This window comes from Xiphophorus couchianus, chromosome 23 (assembly GCF_001444195.1).
Source record: "Xiphophorus couchianus chromosome 23, X_couchianus-1.0, whole genome shotgun sequence".
In the NCBI taxonomy this organism is placed as follows: Eukaryota; Metazoa; Chordata; class Actinopteri; order Cyprinodontiformes; family Poeciliidae; genus Xiphophorus; species Xiphophorus couchianus.
In genome coordinates, this window is record NC_040250.1 from 12,540,471 (window position 1) to 12,566,100 (window position 25,630).

At 37.8% G+C, this 25,630-nt stretch overlaps 1 protein-coding gene across 4 annotated transcripts in view; it reads right to left on the reverse strand.

Annotated features, from left to right (window-relative positions):
* The window catches only part of LOC114139260 (protocadherin-1-like), a 198,278-nt gene that overhangs the window by 166,580 nt on the left and 6,068 nt on the right, over nt 1-25,630 (reverse strand). For 3 of the 4 annotated variants that reach the window (XM_028009074.1, XM_028009072.1, XM_028009076.1), the window contains 2 exons: nt 16,167-16,995; nt 9,501-11,681 (listed from right to left, as the gene is read on the reverse strand). In XM_028009074.1, coding sequence (XP_027864875.1) covers nt 9,501-11,681; nt 16,167-16,991 — 3,006 coding nt within the window. In that variant the 5' untranslated portion in view covers nt 16,992-16,995. Of the gene's footprint in view, nt 1-9,500; nt 11,682-16,166; nt 16,996-23,834; nt 23,952-25,630 lie in introns of those variants that run through there. The other variant, XM_028009075.1, reaches the window with a different exon arrangement.

A 25,630-nucleotide genomic window follows, 5' to 3' on the forward strand; every position in this document is an offset into this window, starting at 1 on the left:
GCTAATAGTGAGCTAGAGTTAAGAGTATCACAATGTGCCGAGTGATGGCAAAGTTTAGGAATGTGCACGTTACATGGAACGTAATGTTAATCTCTGATGGTGTGCGTGGCTCACAAAGGCTTCTTTGTTATTCTACACCCTCCTTCTCCTTCTCACTGTAGGTTCTCTGAGATGTGTTGTTGTCTTTTACCTGTTCTAACCTGTGAAGAAAGCCAAACTTCCTGAGCTTAAATATCTGTAAGTTTACAAACAAACAATGCCGCTAACAAATCTCTAATCTTAATGAATTAAAGAAGTTTAAAGCTGGTTCTCTGTATTCGTGGACAAGAGAAACAATGTCATCAGTGATTAAAAAAAATAACAACTTAATCAAATTATAATAAATTCTGTTCAAATTTGTGCCTAGTTTTGTTGTTTTAAAAAAATACCTGTTTCATACAAAACAATCTTATTTTCCAGAATACATCATGTACGTTGAACAAAATTCTTGAAAGAAAATAAAACTACAAATTATGTACACACACATATATATATATATCCTTTTTTACTTTAAAATATTTACTCAATATTGCTCTTGAATTAAGAAAAACACTGCAGAATTGTTTAAATTCACTTTTATCAGTTATTTGAAGCAAAAGATTTACCACTAATAGTAATAAAATATTAATTTTAGCTATTTTGATGCATTGTGTACAAAAACCAAACGAACAAAGAACATGAACATTTGCAAGGATCTTATTTATAGTTAGATTACCACTGCACTCATAAAAGAACTCATAAAACCAGTTTCCAATTAAGTCAAATTTCTGGTAGAGTTAGTCTCTTACAAATGTGGTCGTCTCCTTGAACTAAGCTCCTTTAAAATTTAGTGATGCATTCAAATTTCATTCCATCACACACCAGTTTCAGGAAAGACTTCTCCTACACAGGCTTAGCTTGGAACTCCACCAAACCTCAATGAGAGCCATTATTCAGAAATGGAGAAAACAAGGGAAAGTGGTGAGTCTTCCCAGGAATTGCCGGACTATCAAAATTACTCCAAGGACAAACTACCGACTCACAACCAAAAACAACACAGAGGTCTCTCTGAGATTTGTCACAAAGACATCTTCAGAATACCAAGCTTTCTGAAATAAAATAACTGAAAGTCATTACAACCAACAGTGGCACAATCAATCTCTATGGGATTAGAAGGTGAAAGGGTAAAGGGGGGAAACGTCTATATGGTTTGCTCTGTTTTTTGCCCCCTCCTTAATAAACAAAACTACTGCTTGCTCTTACTCTGGTTATTCTTGAAATAGTTTTTGTGTCTGTGAAAAGGAAAAAAGCACTGTAACACCACAGGCAGATTAAGCATATGTACTGAAAACTGTCTTAAGCACTAGATGACTTAATCAAACTAAAGTAGAATTGGAGACATATCATTATTGAAAATGCCATGACATACTTTTTTTTTTTTTTTTTTTTTACAGATATTTGTAGTTGTATACATACCTAGAATAGAGCTGAACCACTGATATATGGACCACGAGCATAATGTGGCATTATCCTGTCTTTACAATATGACTGACGGGTAACAGTCTGTTCTTACTCTACCGGATTTTAGCTGTCGCTGTTAAATTACTGTAATTTTCTCAGAGGGGTGGGATGCAAAGCTCCTAGTTGCTTGCCTGATGGCTGCCACTGCCAATCCATATCCTGACAACAGATTGTACCGCAAAGACAAACAGGAAGTCCTCTATCAGTCAAAGTGCAGGGACACATTTTTGTGATTAAAATCACCTGTTTCAAATCAACAGTCACCTAATAGACTGTAACTTCAGCCCAGCAAATGGGTTATGAGCATTTAGTGTTGCATTAACACATGGAGCGAGATGGAAACCAGATTTCCAGTTTGGTTTCTGGGTGTGTTGGGATCCTTGTAATTGCAGCTGACTGAAAGCGGAGATTGAGGGAAGGGGGCTGCTATGGTTTAAGGAGGGTAATTTTTCTTTTTTCACAACACATCCCAAGAAGAGGTAATTGTTTTTAAGCTGTTGGCCAATGCACCTCTGACTTTTTGGGTTTGGCTCTTTGCAGATAGGAATTGATTTTTTATTTTATTTTTTTCAAACATTAGGTTCTCAACGTGTAAAGCAATTTCCAAAAATCTGTATAATTTTGAAAATCTGTTCTCACAAGGAAACCCAAAGAGAAATATTTGTTCTTTGGTATACGCTGCTTTCATATTTGAGTTTGTGAACCAAAGCGGTCGTCTGCTCTGGCGTGAGAAAACAACCTTTAGTGGATGTGGTGGTTAGATTGAAAGCAGCTGTTGGTGGCGACGATGAAGATGAGCAATAAAAACAGTTCAGGAAGTTTGGTCTCTTTAGCAATTCATTAGACGTCAATTTAGCTTTACAGTGTAATTCAGTGTAATTTCAGTAGTTTATAAAGCTGCTCTTGGCAGAAACTGACCAAGAATGCTGTGTTCACATTTTCTTATGTTACAGACACAAACTTTAATATTTTTATTGGGCCTTTATGTAATAAAGTGTTGCATACTTATGAGTTGGAATGAAAAGGATACATGTTCTTTCATCTCTCCCCCCAAAACAAACCATAAAAACTGTTGAAAGCCTGGTGTTCATTTGTAGTCGGCCCTCCTGAGAAAAAACAAACAAACTTGCTATAATCATATTTTACTCAAACTAGAGTTGCAAGTCAAGTACAACCATCTCAACATATGATCAGCCCTTTTGTAAAACAGATCAAGGTCAGTCAGACGGGATGGAGAACATCTATAGACATCAACTTTCAAGTCTCGTCTCAGATTCTCCGTTGCATTTTTAGCTGGACTGGTCAGCTTTCCTGTCCATGCTTATGAAACATAGTACTGTCCTTTTAAGCAACTTTAAAGGACAAACTGTGGGAGAAACAGTCAGGCTAAGTGAATCTTTCATCAAACAACATTGGAGAAGAATGTATATCTGGACGAAACAGTTGGAAAACCGGCAGCAGCCTCCCGCTCTTCTCCAAACAGTTGATACTGGAGAGATTTGCTGAATATACCACAAAAAACAGACCCTGCTCTCAAAGAGAGCAGACACGAGATTTTTCTGAGGTCTTATGATGGTGTTTATGGCTTCTTATCAAATGTTTGACTGTGTCAGGGCTTGAAATGTTTGAGTTAATGACAATTCAGTCTGAAAATGTCCATGTGAGGTTAATTCTGAAAAGTGATGAAGCAAATGTTTACAATCACCTGCTAGGTAACAGAGACTAAAATATTTAGTCTCTATTACCTCGTAGAGACCACATACATGACTATATGCAATATAGCACACCGTGGTCATGTGCTACATGCACCCCATGTAGCACACCACAATATGGTGTGCCCCAATGTGGTGTGCTACATTGCATGAAATGTGTCAGTATGTGGGAGAGGGAAACAAATGCTTAGCTCAGAGCTTATACTAACTGACTGACAGGCAAACACACTCTCCAACACACACGCTCATCATCTAAAGGGTAGAGCTTGCCACAGAAGAAGGGATTGTGTTGGGTTGGATGAAAAAAGTAGCAGGGAAAGGGAAGCGAGGTCGGTCAGCACACACATATACAGGCCAACGTGTTGCCATAGAAACGGACCAATCATAAAGCGTAACTAGCGAGCATGACGCCGTCTAACTGCTAATATGGAGTGCAGACGGAAGGAGGGGCCGTGGAGCGTGCTATTAACCTCTGACCTCCTCAATCCTAGCTGCTAAATAGCTGTTCTTGAGTGATATTTGACCCCACTGACCTCCACCGGCAGGTCCGGCACCTGCTCTGGGATGTTTTCATCTCAGGTCTGTTTAAAGCAGAGCGACGAGTCCAAAGAGACTTTGTGTGCAAAAGCAACGTGCCAGGTGTGGGTTAACAGTGACAGACACAAAGGCTCAACAGTGTGTTCATGGAGAGAAAACATACTTAGCTGGTTTTGGGCAGTTTTTCAACTTTCGGCAGCTTGCTTTGCTTTTAACATTTGCACATAAGGTGCAGCTTTACTCTGTCTCAGGCCGGTTTGTCTGCTTAACAGTTTGACGTCGAACTGCCACAACCCGAGCAATAAACATGCTCCTCTCACAGTAGGGTCACGTCTACATTTATGGGAGTCCCATAAAATTGCATGTGTCAAGTAATAAACTCATAATTGAGACAATCCACCTGGAATTGTTGATCATTGAAAACAAAACATATGTCAAAAAAACAAAAATCACCATTTTATTAGAGCTTATTTCTGGAAACGGTTCAGAACTAAAACTTTTGGGAGAATCTGGGAACCCTTATAACAGTTTAACATTTCTTCAAATTTTAATAAAAAGGTTACACTTATATTTGAGGGTTTACTTTTTAATAAATTATCAAATGTTAAGCGTTTTATGTGTTCCTGAATAATTTGGAAAATAATATGCTTCTTTTAAATACATTTCCAGGAAAGAATAAGCATAGAAGACATAGAAAATAAAGAACGAGGGTCAAGCACAGCAGATCATCCCCGTACTTCTCACTCTATCCCCAGCATTGTTCTTTGTCACACAGACTCAATGGGTGTCCTTCATCAGAGCATCTGTAGAACTTCTTTGCTGTTTTAATGTCTTTCTAATCACAGGTGTCTCTGTATTCACCCTTCTTTAGGGTGCAAGGTCCTAAACATTTCCATTTTCCATCTCTCTGCTTTAATTCAATTATTTGGTAACCCACAGGTCGATCTGTCTATCCTTAACAGAAAACACATATAAAAGTAGTCCTTCAGAATTAGAAAAAAGGCACTTTAGCTGAATTTCTAACAACTAGATCACATTATCTCAGGATTTAAGACTGGACATGCAATGTTTGAGCTGGGTTCTGTAAAAGGTAGCTTGGTTGACAAAATGTGTATGTTGTTTCAAATTAAACAGAATTCATATGGCTGGTCTGGAAGCCTGATGTACGGGTGGTAAATATTCCTGGAGACGGATGTTTTAACTTAGTACATATTCCAAAATATACTGCCAGGTTTTAAGATAATTTCAACTGTGTTTTTCTTTAACATACTGGAACGTGTTATGTTATTTCCAGCTTGAAGGACTGATGTCTGAGGCAGATCTAGTGCAAGAAAATAAATAATGGAATTGATTGTTGGCATCAGCTGTGCAAAATGTTCTAGAATAGTGATTATGTCCATCCCTTCTGATAATATATTCAGTGTAAAAAGTACTTTTTAAAGCAATCAGAAAAAAGATTCAGATTCATATTGAAGTAAAAAAAGAACAGTCTCGAAACACGAATGTTGTCCACACTCGAGTTCCTTCTTTCTAAAATGTTCCAATTCTGGTTCTAGATTTTTTTTTTTTTTCAAAATTTAATCCTTTGCCATCCAGACTTAAATATCATTCCAGATTTTTAGATGTAAAACATAAAGTTTTAAGTATTTTTGTCCAAAAATCTCCTGACAAGATTTTAGGGTTTATCATAATTATCCTCCAAGCGTAAAATCTCCTTAAAAACTCTTCTCTAAACCATTACAAATGATCCAGACAGCCACCCATGACACACATTAGAGTGTTCCTGTCTGTACGTCGGTAGGCAGCAGGCTTTCAGTCACTAACTCAGAAACTAGAATATTTAAAGCTGCAGTATGTAGAATAATTGTTACAAAATATGCTTTTTACATAATTGTTAAAACTGTCACTATGTTGTGAACGTATGAGACAGCTAATTATCTGGAGATGATGATGCAAAGAAGGATTCTTCATAAAATCAAGAAAATTATGGAGAATCCTGACCCTCCTCTTCATGAGAATGTCTTAGGGAAACAGACATTCAGAAATGGCTCCTAATGCCATTTCTGTCAATTCGGCTCATGCTGCTAAATGTGCTAAATGGCGGCGAGACAACTTACCGTTACAGGACAACGGCTTTTCTGCTGTCTTCGGAGGCCATGCTAAATAGCAGGAGCATTCATTACAAGCTTCATTTTGGTGAACTAGCCTTAGCTTAGCAGAAAGCAAGGGGGAGGGGTGAGCAGCACATGCACGTGTGTGATTCACAGCACAAAGCTCCACCTCTTAGCGCTGATTGTTTTTTCTGACCAAGCAGCATATTTCTGGAGATGACTGTACAACCACAGGGAGAGGGCAAAGGAGCTTGACTTTTGTGTTTGCGGTGTTTTTTTTTGTTTTTTTACAGATTATCTGCCTCATATTCTACTGACAGTTTTTAACAACTATGTGAAACACTTTTTTATTAAATAAAAGACACATACTGCAACTATAAGACTTCATTGTTAAAAAAGCTTTTTTCCAGCACAGTAAAAACTATTTATGTTTTTTCTTAAGATGAGTAGTTCATGATACTATGTCAACCATCATTATTTATGCTGTTTTTGCCATAAATATTCAATTACGCCATTATTTGCACATAATGATCATGCTTTATTAGATTTTTTTAAGTCTTATCTGGATAAATTTAGATGTTGAATTTAGTTACTTTAGTCTAAATATCGTAACAATCATTATAGCAAACTACTAATATTGTCAACTTACTTTCATGACTTAATGTTTTATAATGACTATTTCTTAATGTTGAGACCAAGATTTTCAATTTACTTTGAAAATTGTATTAAACAGATTAGAAATGTACGTTTTTTGTTATTTTTTTTTTTTTGCAAAATTGTTACTAGTACTGTCTTTCTCTCAAATACACAATTTTCTTTTATCTCTGAAGTCAGACTTACAGATTCTTGTGTTTTCCTATGAACTACAAGGGGAAAAAGTTTTGCTGTATACGGCAGTAGTAGTTTTGAGACCAAGATAGAATGAACAAAGGAGAAAATGAACCATGCATCAAAGTATATTTCATCTAGCCTTCATCAGATGTTTTCAGAAAAATGTACATTCAGATAGATGTTGCGAGTTGAAAATGGCAGAGATTCCTACTTTTTATTGCATTTAATTAACAGAGAAAAAGATTTTTAAAAATTTTATTGGTCGATCAAGAAAAAAAAAGCCACATCATTCAGAGTAATATACTCAGAATTATGGAATCAAGAGAACTTTCTACAAAAACAAATATTGTTTTGTGCCTTAATTTTTTTCCATAAATGTTATGATTTGGAAACTTGTACAAGTGATTTCCACAATAAACATATTTCCACCAAATATATTTTCTCTCCATGTGTGAAGGATGGAGGTGACAATGGAATACTGTACCTTTTCCAGCAATCTGTTCTCTGTTTCGTCCAGCTCACCTCAAGAACCCAGTGAATGCACAAAGAGCGCCACAGTAATGTTTTAGCAACATGTTTATTGAAATAAAATCTTCTTTTAGCTGTAAAAAACATCAAAAAACACTGTACAAATGTGTAAAACTGCCAAGACTGACCAAACAGGAAGCAGATCCGTGGCCTCAAGTCCATATATGCTGTACTTGACTGTGAAATGGTGATGATAATGAAAATGTGTGTGTGTGTCTACATGTGAGTCTTTGGTTTGGGTCTTCACACGGTGAACAGAAGTCTTTAAGAAGCAGGGAGGAAGAATGACACGCCCTGGTTAGGCTCACACACATCACACAGTAATGTTGCAACAAAAAACAAACAGCAGATGAAAGAGCACATACAAACAAAACAAAAAAAAACAACAACCCTAAAACATTTGACACATCTTTCACATGTATGTACAGTCTGAACATGTCTATGACAACTTAATTTGATTGTCTCCGAGGGTTTTCAACAGTGCATGTGACAGTTTCAGTTTTCACAGCAGCCAAGTCCATCAAAGTGAAGTCACGTGACAGCAGTTCGTCACGAGTGCTCGTCACAGCCACGCTGTTAATGACCACCATCTCACCCCTCAGTTTTTTCTATTACATTAAATAGAAAAGAGCAAGGCACTCTGGGTAAAGAAAAGGCGCAAGTGAGCGCCTGGAAAATTACCTGCCATTAATCTGTGCAAACAATTGACTTTTTAGCCCCACTGATTGGGAACATGGCAAAATTAAAAGTCGTATTTCAACCAACTTGACAGGAAGTGTGGAGGTTAAGAAATGGTTGCATTTAGTCTTCATGTACCTTTTCCTTCATACTATCTGGGCCTTATGCAACTCTACATCCCCATCCTCGTCTTTCTTGCGCCACTTTCTATTCTGTTTTCACTGTTTGGCTCCCTGACTGAGCTAAAATTACCTTAAATTGGTCTGAAATGGATGGAAACACTCTAAAGTGCTCCTCAGCCTGCAAAGCTCCTGGCCAGAGAAAGCCAAGAATCAATTAGAAGAAGAAAAAAAAAATAATAAAAAAATTCACAGTCACTCTTTGTCACACTTCAACAAACTGATCCAGCCATATGGAGCAGCTATAAACTTAGAGAGTTTAAACTTAAACAACTGGCTTTTCTGAAGTAATAAAAAAAAACAACTAAATAATAAAAAAACATAAAACAAAATCAGACTTAAGATTGTCAGCGTGAATGAAGCTCAAAGAAAGAACTTCAAGTTCAATGTACACAGAACAAGGAAAAGAACCAACCTTCATTTAACCCTTTGCAAAAACATGAAGCTAAACACAAAATAATATAAATTAAAAACACAAAGGACCCCAGGATGGACCTACATGAGATTTCCGATATCCAAAGTTGAACAAATAAGCTTGATTTATTCTTGGATTATAAATTAAGAAATCAGGCCCCAGCTACACTATTCCAGATATTTCTCAAAGTGATATTTTTCCCTCCTCTTTTCTAAAATGGTCTGCAGGACTGCAGCCAAAAATGAAGTAATATCTAGGCTAGATCTTTACATTCAAAAGAAGAAGACTCCCTAGGCTAAAGCTAGAAAAAAATCAGTTTTCTGTGACAACAATTCACCTTTCCGCTTAATTTAACTTACTTTTGACATTTAATCGAAACTGACTTAGCACAAAGAGAAACTTAACGAAAAAATAATAATGCTTCACTGCTGTTGGCAAGTACAAGCTATGTCTGTTTGTTCATGTTTTTGTTTACACATTTACACCACAAATGGAGGCTTTAAAAAACTTCAGAAATCTCTGGTTTGTCACCACTAGCTTTTTTGCTAAATATCTGGATTAGTGTGGACAGGGCCTGGTACTAACAGATGCGTACTGCAGATATTCATGAATTAAACATTTGTGTGAAAAACAAAAAGGAAAACTTATGAACCCTGTTTAAAGTCCATTTTAGGGAGGTTTTGTCACCAGATCAGGAAGACCATATTTATGTTATGCTTCATATTTTGGACTGTCCATACTGAAGTGAAAAGCAAAAACTGAACAGAACAGACATTGTGAACAGAATGAAACTCAAAATAAAATGAATAAAAGCCATCTGAAAAAAGGGTGCTGTGCAAGGGAATCAGTGAGGCTTTGGTGGAAAAACACTGGCAGCAGTGCCATGTAAGTTCCAGCGTGTCTACCACACACGGTTGGTCCAATAGATGTTCTCCCTGGGGTACATAGTCATATTTGCGTAGTCGCCTACCTGTTTGTTGTTGTATTTGGGTGGGTTGGCCTTGTAGCTGTAATCCGAATATTGATCCGAGCCCGTGGAGTTGTTGTCGCCCGTCCCTACGAAGGTGTTGGTTGCAGGGAGGTCCTGAACAGCCTGGTGTTTCTTGGAGGCAGAGGGTGACTGTGGTTGCAGCTGGATAGATGGCAAAGGAGAGTTGGACCTATAGTGACGGCCCAGGTCGGGGCTTCCTGGTGGATAGTTAAGGGGCAGATGGATTCTGGGACTGTCATTAACGTCATTAATAAGGTTGAACTTCAGACCTTTCTGCAAACTCGCCTCCTCATCCTCTTCCAGTGGTTTGGTGGGTTTTGGAGCTCTGGGTTTTTTGCTCTTTTTTCCTTTGCCATTTTTGGGTCCCTGCTTGGGAGCATAAAGATCTTTGCTCTCCTTTTTGCCAGCTTGGTAACCGCTTTTAGTATCTTTCTGCAGATGGTGTCTGATGACCACCACAGCTACAATGACCAAAATAACAACAGCAACACCTGCAAGGACAGCATATAAAATGTTGGTTTGCTGACTGTAGGCATAGTTAGGGTCTCCTGCTATGTCTCTGTCCAGAGGTGTGTAAAGACTGTGACCCACAAGTGCCTCAATGAGGGACACATTAGATTTGGTTTCATTTACAAACACGTGAACTAAGGCTGTGGTGTATCGAGCAGGTTTGCCTTGATCACTGACCTTCACGACAAGTCGGTGAAGCCCATTGTGCTTGCCAGAGAATGCTTGTGCCAGTGTGATTTCCCCACTGGTGGATGAGATTTGAAAAAGGCCATAAGGGTTTCCTCCAGTGATTGAATAATACAGCTCTGCATTGAGCCCGGCATCAATGTCCTCAGCCTCAACAACTTCCACTCTTGTTTCTGGAGGTGTGACAGGTGTCAGATAAGTGTAGGAGGAGTTGGATGGTTTGGTGACATAGGGGGCATTATCATTCTCATCCAGGACATTGATGGTCACACCAACGTAGGAAGACCGAGGTGGTTCACCACCATCCACAGCCTTCAGACGAAAGGTGTAGGTGCTTTCCTTTTCACGGTCAAAAGAAATGCTCGACAGGATCGTTCCCGTTCCATTTTGAATCACAAACTTGCCGTTATCTGGTTCTACAAACAGTGTCACTCTTGAGTTCTCCCCCTTATCAGCATCAGTCACAGTCACTACACCAACAGGATTTAGTGGGAGCATGTTTTCAATTACAGAAAAACTGTATCCGTTTAACATGAATTTGGGTTCATTGTCATTGCGGTCTAGAACATTTATAACCACTGTAGCAGTTCCAGTTTTACTCGGAAGGCCTTTGTCGGCTGCAGCGATATGGAACTCATAGCGCTCAACTTCCTCTCGATCCAGTGTGTTTTTCACACGAACCTCTCCCGTGTTGGCATCGACCTCAAAAAGCCTGTTAGCAGAGGACTCAATGATGCTATAAATCATCTCTGCATTTATACCACTATCTGCATCTGTGGCCAAAATATCTAGCACTCTGTCACCTGGCTGGTTGCCCTCAGGAAAGAACACTTCAAGCAAAGCTGGAGAAAATGTTGGTGTGTTATCATTCACGTCTGTGACCTGGACCTTAAGAGAATTGGTGCTTGACAGAGCTGGGTTACCGGAATCCACAGCAACTATTTCAATTCGGTAATCTTTAATACGTTCATAGTCCAGCAGAGTAGTTGTCTGCAGGAAGTATTTTCTCTTTCGATCATTGGCTGACTCGCTAGCAGGTCGGAGTTGAAAAGGGACGTCACCTGCAACCACACATGTCACCACAGCGTTTTCTCCCTCGTCACGGTCAGACACTTGGACTAGTGCTACTGGGGTACCAATCGGCATGTCCTCAGAGATGTTTGCCACACTGTCCTGGTGAGTGACCAACCCAATACCACGAATCTCTATTGCTGGTGCGTTGTCATTTTGGTCCTTGACAATGATGGTCACTAGGACTTTGGAACTCTTGGAATTAGGCCCACGGTCTCTGGCAACCACAAAGAACTTGAGAAAATTAGTTTCTTCTCTGTCTACCAGGCCTTTGACGTAAATGATGCCAGTGGAACGGTCAATGCGCAGAAGCCTCTGGACAGTCTCGGATGCTTGATGTAAGATGTAATCTATCTCTCCATTGGCACCAGTGTCTGCGTCATTGGCTCGAACCTGAGAATGCAAAAAAAGATTTGTATTATTACCAAAGCATACAATACATGGAAATCCATTTTTTTAGGGACATCAAATCTGAAAGAAATCCTAATTACAGTTACAACACTAGACCATAGAAAACTGAATTTCATTTGACTAATTTTGAGTCAATTTGCAGTCAGACATAACTCTGAACCTGAACATGCTACATTCTTAAAACAAGCTCAGTTGTATTTTATTGATCATTTGGCTTGTTTGACTTACAAAGAGTTACAACCATTAGCCATGTAACAGTACAAAGCCCTGGTTTTCTGAGGGGGTGGAAGTTTCTGCTGTGTAAAAACATAATAGACTATCAAAGCTGAGTGCACACACCCACACAACAACATCTAACGGCCGTGCAGCGGGTCATTGGTATGTAATGGGCAGATGAGTGAATGTTAATGTTTCTCTCATTATGAGAAAAGCCCCGGCTCCTCTGGGCCCATTAGGAGAGCAGGAAGGACAGACCAACATCAGCCACAATCCCGTTTCACATGTCCAAACCTAAACTAAATGGAGGTAATTAGTCAATTAGACTGTAGGAGTAGTCGGCAAAATATCACGTAGGTTGAGCTTGTTAGGATGCGATTGTGTCAACATGTCTAATACTTTTTAATTGTATTTATTCAATGTCATGGTTGCTATTAAGGAATATAGCTTGTCATCAGATGAAATACAATCAGACAGGTTACATAAACATCTCAGGTAATGCTAGCTCAGCAGTTTTTCAGCCTTTACCTGGAACTTACACTAATACAATTAGGGTTTTTAAATCTTAAGGCCAATTATTCCTTTAAAGCATTGGTGAATCTGAGCCAAGCTTGCACTCAGGAAAATAATCCTTAAAAAGAAGAAAAAATAGATCTACCAATGGGATAGGATTATTTGAACCCTGTAACATGGACAATAAAATTAAAGTTTGGGTCAAGAGCACAAAAATCAATTTATAATTCCAACAGCAAGAGGAATGTTTTTATTGGTCTTTAATAAAAGTGTAAGATAAAACTACTGCCTTATCTACAACATATAATTACAATATTATATTTCCAAGGTAACTGAAAATGGGAAGACAGACCTAGAGCATGGTTAGCAAAATCTTACCTTCGTCACCACCTTTGTGTTTTACAATTCTAGCACTAGTTTCTTGTCATTTAAAAAAATAATACTAATAAATAAAAATGTGCTTTTTGGGGGTGTTTATATGATAGATTAATTTCTGGAGCACAAGTTTTCAGATTTTATATTTATGTGTACTGAGTGAGCCTGGGCCTTGGCTCTGTTAGTGTATCTTGTATTAAGACATGGAAAATATATTTGTGAAAAATATTAGACAGTGGCAGTCTTTTTCAGCTTTGTGTTTGTTAAACTAAGCTGACCTATCCATAAAAAACTAAATTACATGTTGATCAAATTAACATATCATCATATATTTATACTACATAACATTCAGCTTGGTTTGCTTGCTTTTTTATTTCTCCTTTTATTTATATTTTATACAGCAACTAAAACTGAATGATATGAATGATAAAATGATACAAAGGTCAATTATATTTTTTGCACTAGGAAAATGGAAAATCTTCATTTATTAGTAGCTCAAAATCAGTTTTTAGACAAGCTGTTGCTGTCAAAAACATTTAAGGGGTTCAACTGAATTAGTCTCTTAAACTTTACTATGACATTTTTCACAGAATACCACATAATAAATATCTGGTTTCCTGTCTGTTTAAAATTACCCAATATGACACTATGATCCAAAACAGGAAGAATATGGTTAAAGAGAGTCTGAAAGTAAAATTATAATTTTGCCTGCTGATGGATGTTTTTACACTCCAGTGTGCCTTTTTTATTTCTCCTGTTTAAAGTGTGCATTTAAACAGCAGATATCACCAAACAGCAGTAAATTATTGACAGCCTGTGAGAATTGTGTATTGAACAGAGGGTCTGATGGAGCATAGGGTTCACTCTGATGAAGCCAGAACCGCTTTGGCTGCTCTCCAAGGCCACTCTGTCCAAGCACACAGCAAGTATAAACACTCTTTATGTCTCGGTTAACAATTACCCAGCAAGGTTGACTAGCGTCATTAAATAAACCGACCAGAATCTCTGTACGTTTTAGCTGATTAATAATTGATCAATGGGAAACAGTTTTTGAAATTAAACTATTTTAGATCAGTATCTCTCGTACTGGAAAGCAACTTGAGAGATAATCCATCATAGTTTACATTCTGTCTAGTTCATTGTTGAGTAAATAACACCACAATTACATGGAAAATCGATGTGGACTCTTCAAACTGCTCTGGATAGCATCTTGTACATTATTAATCAGCATGTTCCTAAAGTAATACTGTTGTTTAATAGTCCTTTATGGGAATTTAGCTGTTAAACATTAGAGATCTTAGTCAATATACTCAGGAGGATTTGGTCTTTAATAAGATCAAGATTTGCACACAGGAATCTATGAAAGCAGTCTTTAAGCTAGTTAATATGAGTGTTTGGATCTGACGAATCCACTTTGGCCATTTAAAATGCATCCTGTTTATTTTATCTCTTTTATTACTCCTTTCTAATCAGTTTAAAGTAGGCAAGACTAACTTCAAGGAACAGCGTCACAAGTTTAAACGGACCAATCAAGTGCAAGTGCAACATTCGGTTTAAAATGTGATGGCACCAGGGTTGACTTCATAACATTTTAGTGGACTGTTTTTAGTTTTGAAAATGCACAGTTTTTTGAATGAAAATCTTCCTATGAATAAAGTGCTTCAGAAATATCTTTTAGAGAAATATAAAGACATGTCTACTGCACAGAGGAACTGATTGAAACCTCTGGCTAGTTTTGAGTTTCCCCAGAAGGAGAATAGAGTAAAAAATGCATAACCAATCACCATGGCCTTTTCAAAGACTGAGTTAAAGCTAGGGATATACATGTCTGCAAAGCTATTGCACATTTTAAGCAGGTCAGGGTCGTCCGTCATCATTGTCCCACTGCCTCCATACAGCATCACTTCTCAAATGCACGCTAAGTGAAATGAGTTCTGGGGCTCTCTGAAATGCAATGAGCCACATCCAGAGCAATAATACCAATAAGCCCCGTGGATAATCTCATGACTGACTCAGATTAAGTCATGCACATCGAGCTGGAAGGCTGGCTGGTCGGCCCGTGCTGCAGTCATAGGGAAAAGCGGGGAAACGGGGACTGCGCAGGACGACACGGTGAGCTGGGTTTATCAGGTTGTTGTGGAGTTGCCCAACCGAACAGCGGCTTCCTATTCTGCCAGCTGATGCCAACATCGAGGACCGGCGCCCAGCTCAGGGCTCAAAGGTGAAGTTGAATCGGTGGTTAATATGTGACTACACACAGCGATCCCACGCCCTGCTTCACCTCCACTGCACCATCTGTCTGAACGGATAATTGAGCAGTATATTACGTGCAGTCAGTGTGCCGAGTTGTCCTGCAGCTTTCAGACTTTATTACCAACAAGGCCAAAGGTTTAACTGGAATGTTTGGTGACATGGAAACTCTTGACTGCTGAGCAACAACAGCAATGTATGGGCACAGCTTCACTTAGTATAAAAAAAGGGTCTTCAAAAGTTTGGTCTAATGTTGGCGATGTGTCTTTTTGTTGTCTTTTTTTTTTTTTTTTTTTATTAATTCCTGTTTTATACACCATGGCTATCTTCTTAATTACTTTGTCCCGCAGTTCTGACACTGTTATGATGATGAAGAGAAAACCTTTTTAACTAATTATCTGAACCACTGACCTGGAGTGGAAATCCCAGCTGATCTTAGAGCAACAATATTTACACCAACAGACATCAGGGCCATGATTTATTATTAACACCATATAAAAAGATGATATATGGGGGAGGTATCTGAGTCAGGGTGGTGTCTTGACTATTTCAAGCTTTGAACTCTTTGGGAACTCCAAGACAGTGTTATCTTGTCTTGAATAAATATATTCTTCTTTTCTCTCCCTTATATCCACAAAGTGAACAACTCTGGAAACAAAGATCCTTCAAAATATATTTTTTAGATATGAAAAAATGATATTTAAAAGGTTGTGCAGTGCATGAACTTATTTTAAGAAGGTTGAAAATGAAGTATGTGAAGTATGACACAGACTTTTAGTAATGTCTTTTTTATTATTATTTAAAAACACTGTCAGAATCTTAATTTTGTTTTTTTAAGCCATAGCTATCAAAATTAGCTGAAATAAACATTTCCATCTAATGAATCTATTTAATATGATGCACATCTAATTACTAAATGGATGAATATCTTCCATTAGAACTTTTCAAATCTAAAAGAAAATTTCCAGAGTATATGATTTTGTGTGTAAACAAAACATTCGTTTACTGTTTAAATTCCTATAAACAGTAAACAAAAAATGTTGGCACGTAATACTTTGCAGTTGCTACATTTCAACAGCATGATAACATCTAATCTATAGTTCATTTACTGACCTGCAAAACGGAGTGTCCCAGTGGGCTGTTCTCTGGAAGTTCGGCCTCGTAGTGATTTCTCTCAAACTTTGGCGCATTGTCATTCTGATCGGTCACAGTGACTCGCAGTAAAGCGCTGCTCGCCCTTGGTGGATCACCTCCATCTACAACCCGAATATTCAGATCATACGAGTCTTTCTTCTCACGATCCAGGTTACCCATGACAACCAGCTGTGGCTGTTTCTCGTCCGTGTCCAAAGCGACCTGCAGGCTGAAGAGTTGATCAGCATCCGGTCCGGAACTCAGAGAGTACTCAGCCACGCCGTTGGAACCAGAGTCCTTGTCTGTGGCCATTGGGATGGAGAAGAGTGCACCAATGTGTGTATTTTCTGGAATTGCTAGGGAGAGGATGGGTGAAGAGAACTGCGGCGTGTTGTCATTCATATCCAGCACTTCAATGCGACCTTCGATCAGCCGTGGCCCTGAGCCAATCCCTTTCACCATGTCTGTGATGGACACTTCAAATTCCAGGTAGCATTTGTCATCAAACTGGCTTTGGCAGTCTCTCAGTGTCTCACGGTCAATAGGAATCTCTGTGGTGTAGATGTCCCCAGTTTTGCCGTCCACCCTCAGGAAAGGGGTGCCCACCTCCAGCTTGTACAGATGTCCAGTGTCTGGAAGGCCTTGGTCTGCCGCCAGGCTGCCAATCAACGTGTTGGGTGGCTGTTCCTCATTAACCCGATACAGAATATCTGTAGGCACAGCATTGCAGGAGACCATCAGGATGACGGCCAAGAGGGACAGTAGCTCCCACCTCAGGATCACCATGTCTCTGCCGGACAACATCAATCTGAAAGAGAGAGAGTCAGAAATAATGAAAGTGAGACTCACTGTCATCAACAATTCAAGAAAATTAAAAAAAAGTAACTTGAAAAATGACTTATTCAAAGAAAAAAACACTTCATCCAAGCAGGCATTTGAGATTGTAACTATGCAAACATTGGTATTTTGAAGAAGAGTGTGATTCAATATTTGTGCTACTTCCTCCCAAGTGATCAGAGTTTCCCCAATGAAAGATCTTACAGAACTTCCTGTTTCTATCTCTATAACTTGAACTTTCTGAAGCCTTTATTGGTGTATTTTAACTGGTTTTAAATACTTTTTATGACTGCAGATAAAACATCAAAGTACTGGGTAATTAAAAAAAAGAGAAACATGCCTGAATATTAGGAAACAAAAAGTAAGTATTAATTTGAGTTAGTTTTAGTAGGGTTTACGTTTAAGCAGATCTTGTTTTAGTCTCCTGTACAAATTTAACCAAATGTCTTTGTGAGTGTAGCTGATCCATTCATTCTTGCTTCCACATTTTAACCAATAACTCATGTCTCAACATTGTGTTTGCTCATATTGTTGAGGCAGCTTTTGAACTTTAGTTTTGAAATAAAATGACTTATGCAATACAGTGTTCTTTATTTCTCACTGTTTCCATTTTTCTATTGTGATAACCTCATGGGAACAATTAAATCTGCTGCAGTACAATCAGGTCTCCTCAGCCAATTAAGACCAATATATTTTATTATGACTGCATTTGATAAGCTCGGCCCTTTAAGTAATAAGGTTTTATTTACAGTAAATTTCAGACTCTGTCTGATCTCTTGGTCTCTCAGACGGAAGCAGTCCATGCTGTTGAATACAAATGTTTTTACTCACGAGTTGACTTCCTCACCTTATGTTCTGACTGCAACATTAAGCCAGACTCTGAAGGATACAAGCTCTTTCTTCGTCTACTTCATTTTCTCACCCCTTTCTCAGTAAATCGTCTTAGATATGTGGGCTGTAAGAGTTTTTTGGTTGTGGAGGTTAAGCTTTATTTTTCAAACTTTCAGATTCTTGATTTCGAAACAAATGCACATATTTCCAGGGAGATTAGAGAAAGTTTAGGGTTTTTTTATTTAAAGGCAGAACCCAAATGCAAACGGGTGTGTCTACATGAAGAGTGAAGACTTGTGTTTCCTGGATGCACTACGTAGTTCTCCTCTGGAGTGACTAACAAGGAGAGTGTTTGTAGGAAGTCATTGTGTGATATTAAATAAGTGTTTCTGCTACTGGTTTTGTTATAAAACATATAACCACAAAAGTAAAACTCCAAGACCAACAGGCCTTGGAAGAATGGCCAACACTTTGTTCACTCCCTACTGGCATTGCCAAACTTAAGTTAGACTACAATCCCTAAAGAGTGCAGAAAATCTACGTCATTGTTCATAACTTCTCCTCCTATTCACCGTTTGGCTTGGTTTAAATTTTACCAGAGAAATCAAGCTCAGTGGAAGAAACCACAGACAGAGCACTGAATCAGATGAGAATCAACTATAATTGAGTAGAAAAACAATGTCCAGGCTATACTTAAATGGCTACTACAAAGAAAATAAAGACAAAAATGACTTTGAATGTAAAGCATTTCATTACACCACAGACCTGCCTCCCTTGAACATTTAACACCACAAAGTTGATTTTAAAACACCAATTTCAAACGTAGTTGAAGCTTGGTTGGTGAGGCAATAATGGAAACATAAATTAAACAAAATAAACCAAAAGTTGACTAACCATGGCCCAATTGTTTTAATGTCAACTGTGACCAGTATTCAGCAGCTTTTAATAAAATTAAGCCCTCTAAATAAAATATAGCACAAGTTATGTCCATAATTTAATCAAAGATCCAGATTTTATTTTTTATTTGCCTTTATGTTTTCATAAAACTGACACTTGTTAATCTATTTATTGACAAAGAAATAGATTTTGGAATGTTAAAGAACCTGAATGTCACTAGCTATGTCCTTAAGTCTGAGGGAATTGTGTTTTTATGAGATGTGTCTGATATTCATTCAGAAAATTTGATGCATTATAAAAATTCGAGGGGTTATTTGGTTGCATGAAATGGGCTCTGTTTCATTCAGGGAATCAGCTCCGCTATAAACAATATGTGTGCATCATCACATTTTTAGTGTGTAATTTGATTTTTGCCTGAGGTTTGTTTTCCAAGTGCCTGTGGACGGTTGCCAACATTGACAATTTGTTTACACATCAAACAAGGAGCTTACTCACTAAAAGGTATGACACAGACTGTTCGTAATATCCACACTGAGCTACAAGTGTCTTCAGTTACAATCTTGTTTCATGCCACGGCAAAGCTGAAACTTTAGACTATTCGGAGACAAAAAGTGTAAAAATCAGCTTTGGGCAAAAAGAGAAAAAAGATCAGGCAGAAACTGCTTTGTGCATATAAACAGTCACAAAAGGTCAAGAAACATCAACTGTGATGTTGAAAGCAGCAAATGTTTGACACTGTTGTTGCCGTGGGTGCAGCTCACCAGATACCCAGCTCACCTCTGTGACACACATAAACCTAATTACCCATGAAAGACTGTAAATGTGAGTGTGTGCCTTACAGTGTGAAATGGGTGTTTGTTTTCGCACATTTTCTTCCTGAGCGCAAAAAAGTCAGAAACCACGGACTCCCTAATCCTTGACCCAACGGCATTTTACATGTTGCTGTGGAAACAAAGTCAAATCCAAGATTTATCAATAAGCGATGGTCTTTCAGTAAATTTGCAGTAAAATATGCATCAGATTACCTTGAGTTTCTAGATGAAAGCTCAACCTGCTGCTTATTCCCAAAGCCAGTTTATTTAAAAGTGCCCTCATGTTTTACCAGTATGTAAATATGAACCAGCAACAGAGATAGCAACAAAACATGAAATTCACCTTGCAGGCTACAGACAATAATAAACAATACTATTAGCGGAAAAGGTTTCGATTTTTATGAATTCATTTTCCATTTGGTGCTGGTTTTAAGCTACAACTAATTTCAGATGTTTTGCTTTCAAAACTCTTCTTATGAAGAGACGCTAGAAAGAGCAACGTTTTCTTTGACCATGTAGCTAAGCTAACTTTACCCATGCGTTGAGTTAAATTGTCAGTCCATTGTTTATGATGGCTAAAGAGAGAAAATTCCCTAAAATAATAATAAAATAAAATAAGCTTCTGAGAATTTTGTCAAGAATAAGATATACAAACATTGTTACCCAGCTACACGGTCAAAGGTGTCTCAAGCTGAAATAATCAACTTACTCCATGTGCAGGCTGGCATTATTATTTTAAAAACAAGTAAAAAAACATAAATACATTTATTTAATTGGTAATGTTGACATAGTTTAAAGTTGTCATTGTTGATTATTAGGCAGTTTTCGAATTTAAGCATTCAGGTTCTTTATTACTATGTACTTGATGGCTTCTTCTCTATACAAGAAGCCATCAAACATCATAAGCAAATAAAAAATAAAAATATTGATAAATTAGCTCTCTACCAAAAATAACAATACTGCAATATTTAAATGTTTATTGGCAACAGTAGTGAGAAATGAAACTTATTTTAAATTAAAATCAATCTCATCATGACAGACATAATATTTTGCTTCCGTACCATAAAACCTTTTTTTGCTCAAGCTCATGCCTTCTAAATCTAATACCAAGCAATGTCTAATAAAAAACACTAAATATACTGTTATTCCATTGGAATTTCAGTAGACCCTGAATAAATACCAATTGCTTTTGGCTGGTGCTCTCCAGTTGACTCTTTACTACAACAGCTGAACACATAAACACAGGAAACGTTGAGCTGCTGCTGCTCGTCACCTTCAGAGGAATCTAAGAAAACAAACTTCTCTTGTTTTGCAGTTCCAAATCACGAATCTACCATTGTTGAAATCTGATACATATTTTTTCCCAAATGAAACTTTGGAAACCTAATGCGTGAAAGTAAAAAAGCACTAAAATTACAACTTCATCTCTTAAGAATAGCAGGTGAAGTGCTGCACATTCTTTATAACCACTAGCTGAATCAGTGCTGACTTTTTAACCCACAGTTGACGACTGTTTTTTTGTTTGTTTTTTTTATATTCAGCTGCTCTGCAAATTCAAGGCTAAGCTACAAAAGAGAGACCCAGTCTGTTGAATCTGAATGCAAGTGTGCTGCTGTGAAAACTTATAAATATATTTAGAAATACACTTCTTTCAATGCAAGCAGACGATAGGCAGGTTTTAGATAAATCTAAGGTTAGTTTTTAGTCTTTGGTTTATTTCTTGCCATCGTCTCAGAGGGTTTATACAGAAAGCAAATACAACGTTGGGTCGTGAGAAAAACTGTTGGTCGAAATGTCAAGAGAGTGCAAATGAGTTCCTGTTTGCTGGTGGAATTTTATGTTAACAAGTTTGTTCAAATGTAGTATGTGCAGTTGTCTCCTCAAGGGACAGGATGGGATCAGAGATCATCTAGCCCGTCTTCTTCCCACAGAAAAAGTCACCAAGCAGCCTCTGTGTGTTTTTTTAGGTGAGGAAGAGGAGGCTCCCCCCATTTAGCTGCTGGCAGTAACATTTCCATGTGTGAGGACTGTTTGACTCTCACAGCCATTTTAACTGCTGCCGAGCCGGTGAAGAGACAAAGACTGACAATAGAAGAGCCAGAGGAACACAGAGAGAGGGTGTGCCACGACAGCAATCATCTGTACATTACAAAGCAGCTTAACAGCCCTGATGCCCCCCAGCTGAGAGTGGATCTACAAGTCCACCTCCCACTGGATGAGACTCTAACTGCAGAACGTCACATTAAGCAAAGGTAAAGCCGTGAACATCAGCTGAAACTTAAGATTTCCAACTGGAAAATTGTACCCATCCATCCATCCATTTTCTGTACACCTTTGTCCCTAGTGGGGTCGGCAGGGGTGCTGGTGCCCATCTCCAGCTAACGTTCCGGGCGAGAGGCGGGGTACTGGAAAATTCTAAGATATTTAATTCTAAAAATCAAAATCAAAATTACACGAAGCATGTTACGAGAAAGCATGGTGAGTGTTTAGTCAAATAATATTTACAAAAAATAAACTAAAATCCCCCAAATTCTTCAACGTGTTAAGATTAGCAAAGATTCGATTCCTTTAAAGGTATCTTTAAAGTTAAAAGGATGTTTAACTTGTCAAAAAATATATTTTATTTTTATCACATTGTTCATTTTACATCCTCCAAAAGGCAAAAGAAGCTCAGAAAACATTCAAAACCAGTTCATAACATTCTAATCACAGCTTCAGAGGAAAAAACAAACATATTTTATTATAACAGAACTGTGAAGCAGTTTAAATTATTAACTGACATATTTTATGAGTGAGGCAACAACTTACACCGAAAACGGTTAACTGAAGTGTTCACTCTCAACACAGCAAGTTATGTCCTGAATCTATACAAAATGGACAAGGATGTGAAACGGCTGCTTTGCAAAACACAGGTCGAAATTCAAATATCAAAATAGTCTCTCAAACATTCAGATATTTTCCATTCTCCTATGTCATCCAGCTGCTGCTGTTACACCGGAATATCCCCACTTTTTTTCAAATAGTATCTAAATGATGACACTGAAACTAGAATCTCTACAATATTTAAATAGAAGCTAAATACTGTAAAACAAGCCTGGAATCACTTTTACAATATCAATTCTAAATGAGATGACTTATAAACGAAGTAACTTCTTAAAGCCAAACTATTGACAATAATTGTCAATAGTTTGGCTTCCAGATCCAGATCTCAGAAGGCTGAAGATAACCACTTCAAACAAATTGTAAATTGTGATACCCGTATAGTACGGCTTCATATTGAATTTAAGAAAACATACAAAAAGACACAAAACTAAAGAACTTTTTTTGGCAGTGCTTTAGTTTGATAAACTCAAGTCTTAGTTGATCTCAGCATGGACTAGCCATCAAAGATCTTCAAACCTGATATGCTCAATATTTCAGAGTCCCTTTAAAAATGTAAAGCTGAGACATTAAACTTTGTTGGAAGACTAAGAAGTTTCAAATGGATCGGGATTACAAGGTGTAAAATAATATGCATTATAAAAAAAACATACCTTATATAGCCTAATGTCAGCAAAACAAACTCAAAAATATTTTGGACAACCATGAAATATCTTCATAATTATAGATTTAAACTATAATATATGGTAAATGAAGCAACAATTTAAACCATGAACTGAGTAGATGTTGCACAGCAACCTTTAAATCCGAGAGCATCGTGAAAGAAGTCAACCTTCAAAAGCATGCGCTAAAATAAATTAATCATCAAGCCTATTAGAAATGTAAAAGGTGATGATTAAGATGAAGAAGGTTTCAACAAAACAATACCTATGCTTTTACTTGACATTTCACTTTATTAAATTTGACTACCAATCTCGCCGGGTTAATTTACAGCACTTTTCTAACATCTGAGATGCCCAAAATGAATCTGTTTACCTTTTAAACATTTAATGGTGTAACATACTTTTGTTTTGCCAGCTGGGATAACAGAAGGCTAAGTAGGTTTAGGTATCCAATACATCCAATCATCCATGAAATCTCTTTTAAATTGTACATATAAAATAACAAATTCCTCTTAGAAAGTCAATACCAAAATTTGGAAATGTGAGAACATAAATTTTTAAAACCATGGCAATGCACAACAATTGAAATTTTCCTACTGAGAGACAGTTTAAATACTATTTTTGCAGCTTATGAACAGTTGCTACTTTCACACTAAACATATTGCAAACGTGTGCTACAATTCTATAACTGAAGAAACTAAAAAGTACAAAAAAAACCTCTACAACACCTGATCACTGTAGTGAGTCTCCTACAATCCACTCCGACTGGTCTCCAGTGCTGGATATTTGTTAAATATTATCTAATACAAGCTGTTCACTCCTATGCAGTCCCAGCTGCATCTGCACCATGTTGAGCGAGTAGAAACTAAAGAATCCAACTAGTAACTCTCCTGTCTGTTGGACCGTCCCATTAAGTCAAGCCCACCTCATCTACATAACAAGAATCCCACCGCCCCCATGTCTGACTTTCAACATGCCCCACCAAATGCAGAACCTTTCAACAAGTTGTTCGCCAATAGAAATACAAAGATAAGGCGTCAATATTAAATCTACTTCAGATTAAAGGAAACGTAGCTTGTTTTAAATGGTAGCTGTCCGTGGAAAAAAGGAACAATATCTCCAGTTCAGTATTTTGTTGACTAATTGACGAAGCTATAAATAAAGCCTTCTCCATAAAGGGTCATAAGTCAGTTTCTGTTTATTTCAGCCAATTAATGAAGCAGTTTTTCCTGCAGAAAATCACTTTAAAGTGAAGCTGCGTGAGCGTGACAGAAAGTCATCTGTGTTACACAAAAGCCTGAATAATCCCCGGTGTCGTTTTTAATTGCACTAATGTGCTCGGCAACGCTGTGAGACCAATTACACACCATGAAAATGTGACAACTATTATGGAAGACAATCTGGCACCTCGCAGCAGGTGGCTCACGGCCAAACTGGATTCCAGTCTGAAAAAAGTTTCCATCTCGAAGGTGAGTGTTTTAAAACCAGTTTGTGTGTGTACCTCTTAGTGCTGCCAACCTGAAGTAAACATCTTACACATACACACACACGCAGATATGCAAAAAATGCTTTGATGTTTTCAGCTCTCCGATGGACAGAATCTGCACAGTTATGCAAGATGGGTGTGCGTGGTTCATTCTCTTTCCAAAAGAGAGCATTTCACTCTACTGACTTCATTCAATACCTTTGTTTGATCCAAATGAACACACACTCAGCTTGGTTTTTCTGACCAAATGTAATTTAACCGAGGTAAAAGTCTTTGGAAATGTCACGCTTTGATTTAAAAATAATTCCTGATTCGATGAAGCAGAGGGATGAGGAACCTATAGGTTACGTTTACTGTTATACACACAGAAATGTACATTTAATTTAGCACACACGGGCTGCTGCAAGATACTAAAAAGTTGTAAATTTTGACTTAGTGAATGAGCAGGGGGACAATTATGCTAATAAGTTTGGAGGTCTGCTACTCAGTCTAAGTAATAAAACAGTTTTTCAGCTTGACAGTGAGAAGTTAATCTCACTCATCAGACTTGTTGACAAGTCCTCTGCTACATGTAGATGGTTTTCTGTCCATACCTTGAGAAAACAATGAAAATTATCAAGAGGGGAAAGAATGTGAACAACAAACGCAGTGACTGTCTTCACTTGCATTGCACAATAGCAGTTTAGTATGAGCCGGACATACACAGGCTCTGATTCATGACTAATGGGTAAAGAGTTTACTGGTATCAGTGTTTTATTGTCTTCTATCTGTCTAGTTGAAAGTCCTGCTCCAGGGAGTGGCAGCAGGACTAACCAGTATCAGGATCAAAAGCCTGACCCTTCACTGACAGGATGTGTTAACCTTTGGTTTCATAAACTCACTGGTAACGTCAGCAGCTGGAGATGGGATGATAAATCTAACACACTAACTGAAAACGGAACAAACAACGATGAATGTTTTCAAATCAGTGATTTTGTCTGGAGGTTTATTTAGAATCCAAATTCTAAATTTTTACACTTATATTTAATTTGAATACAA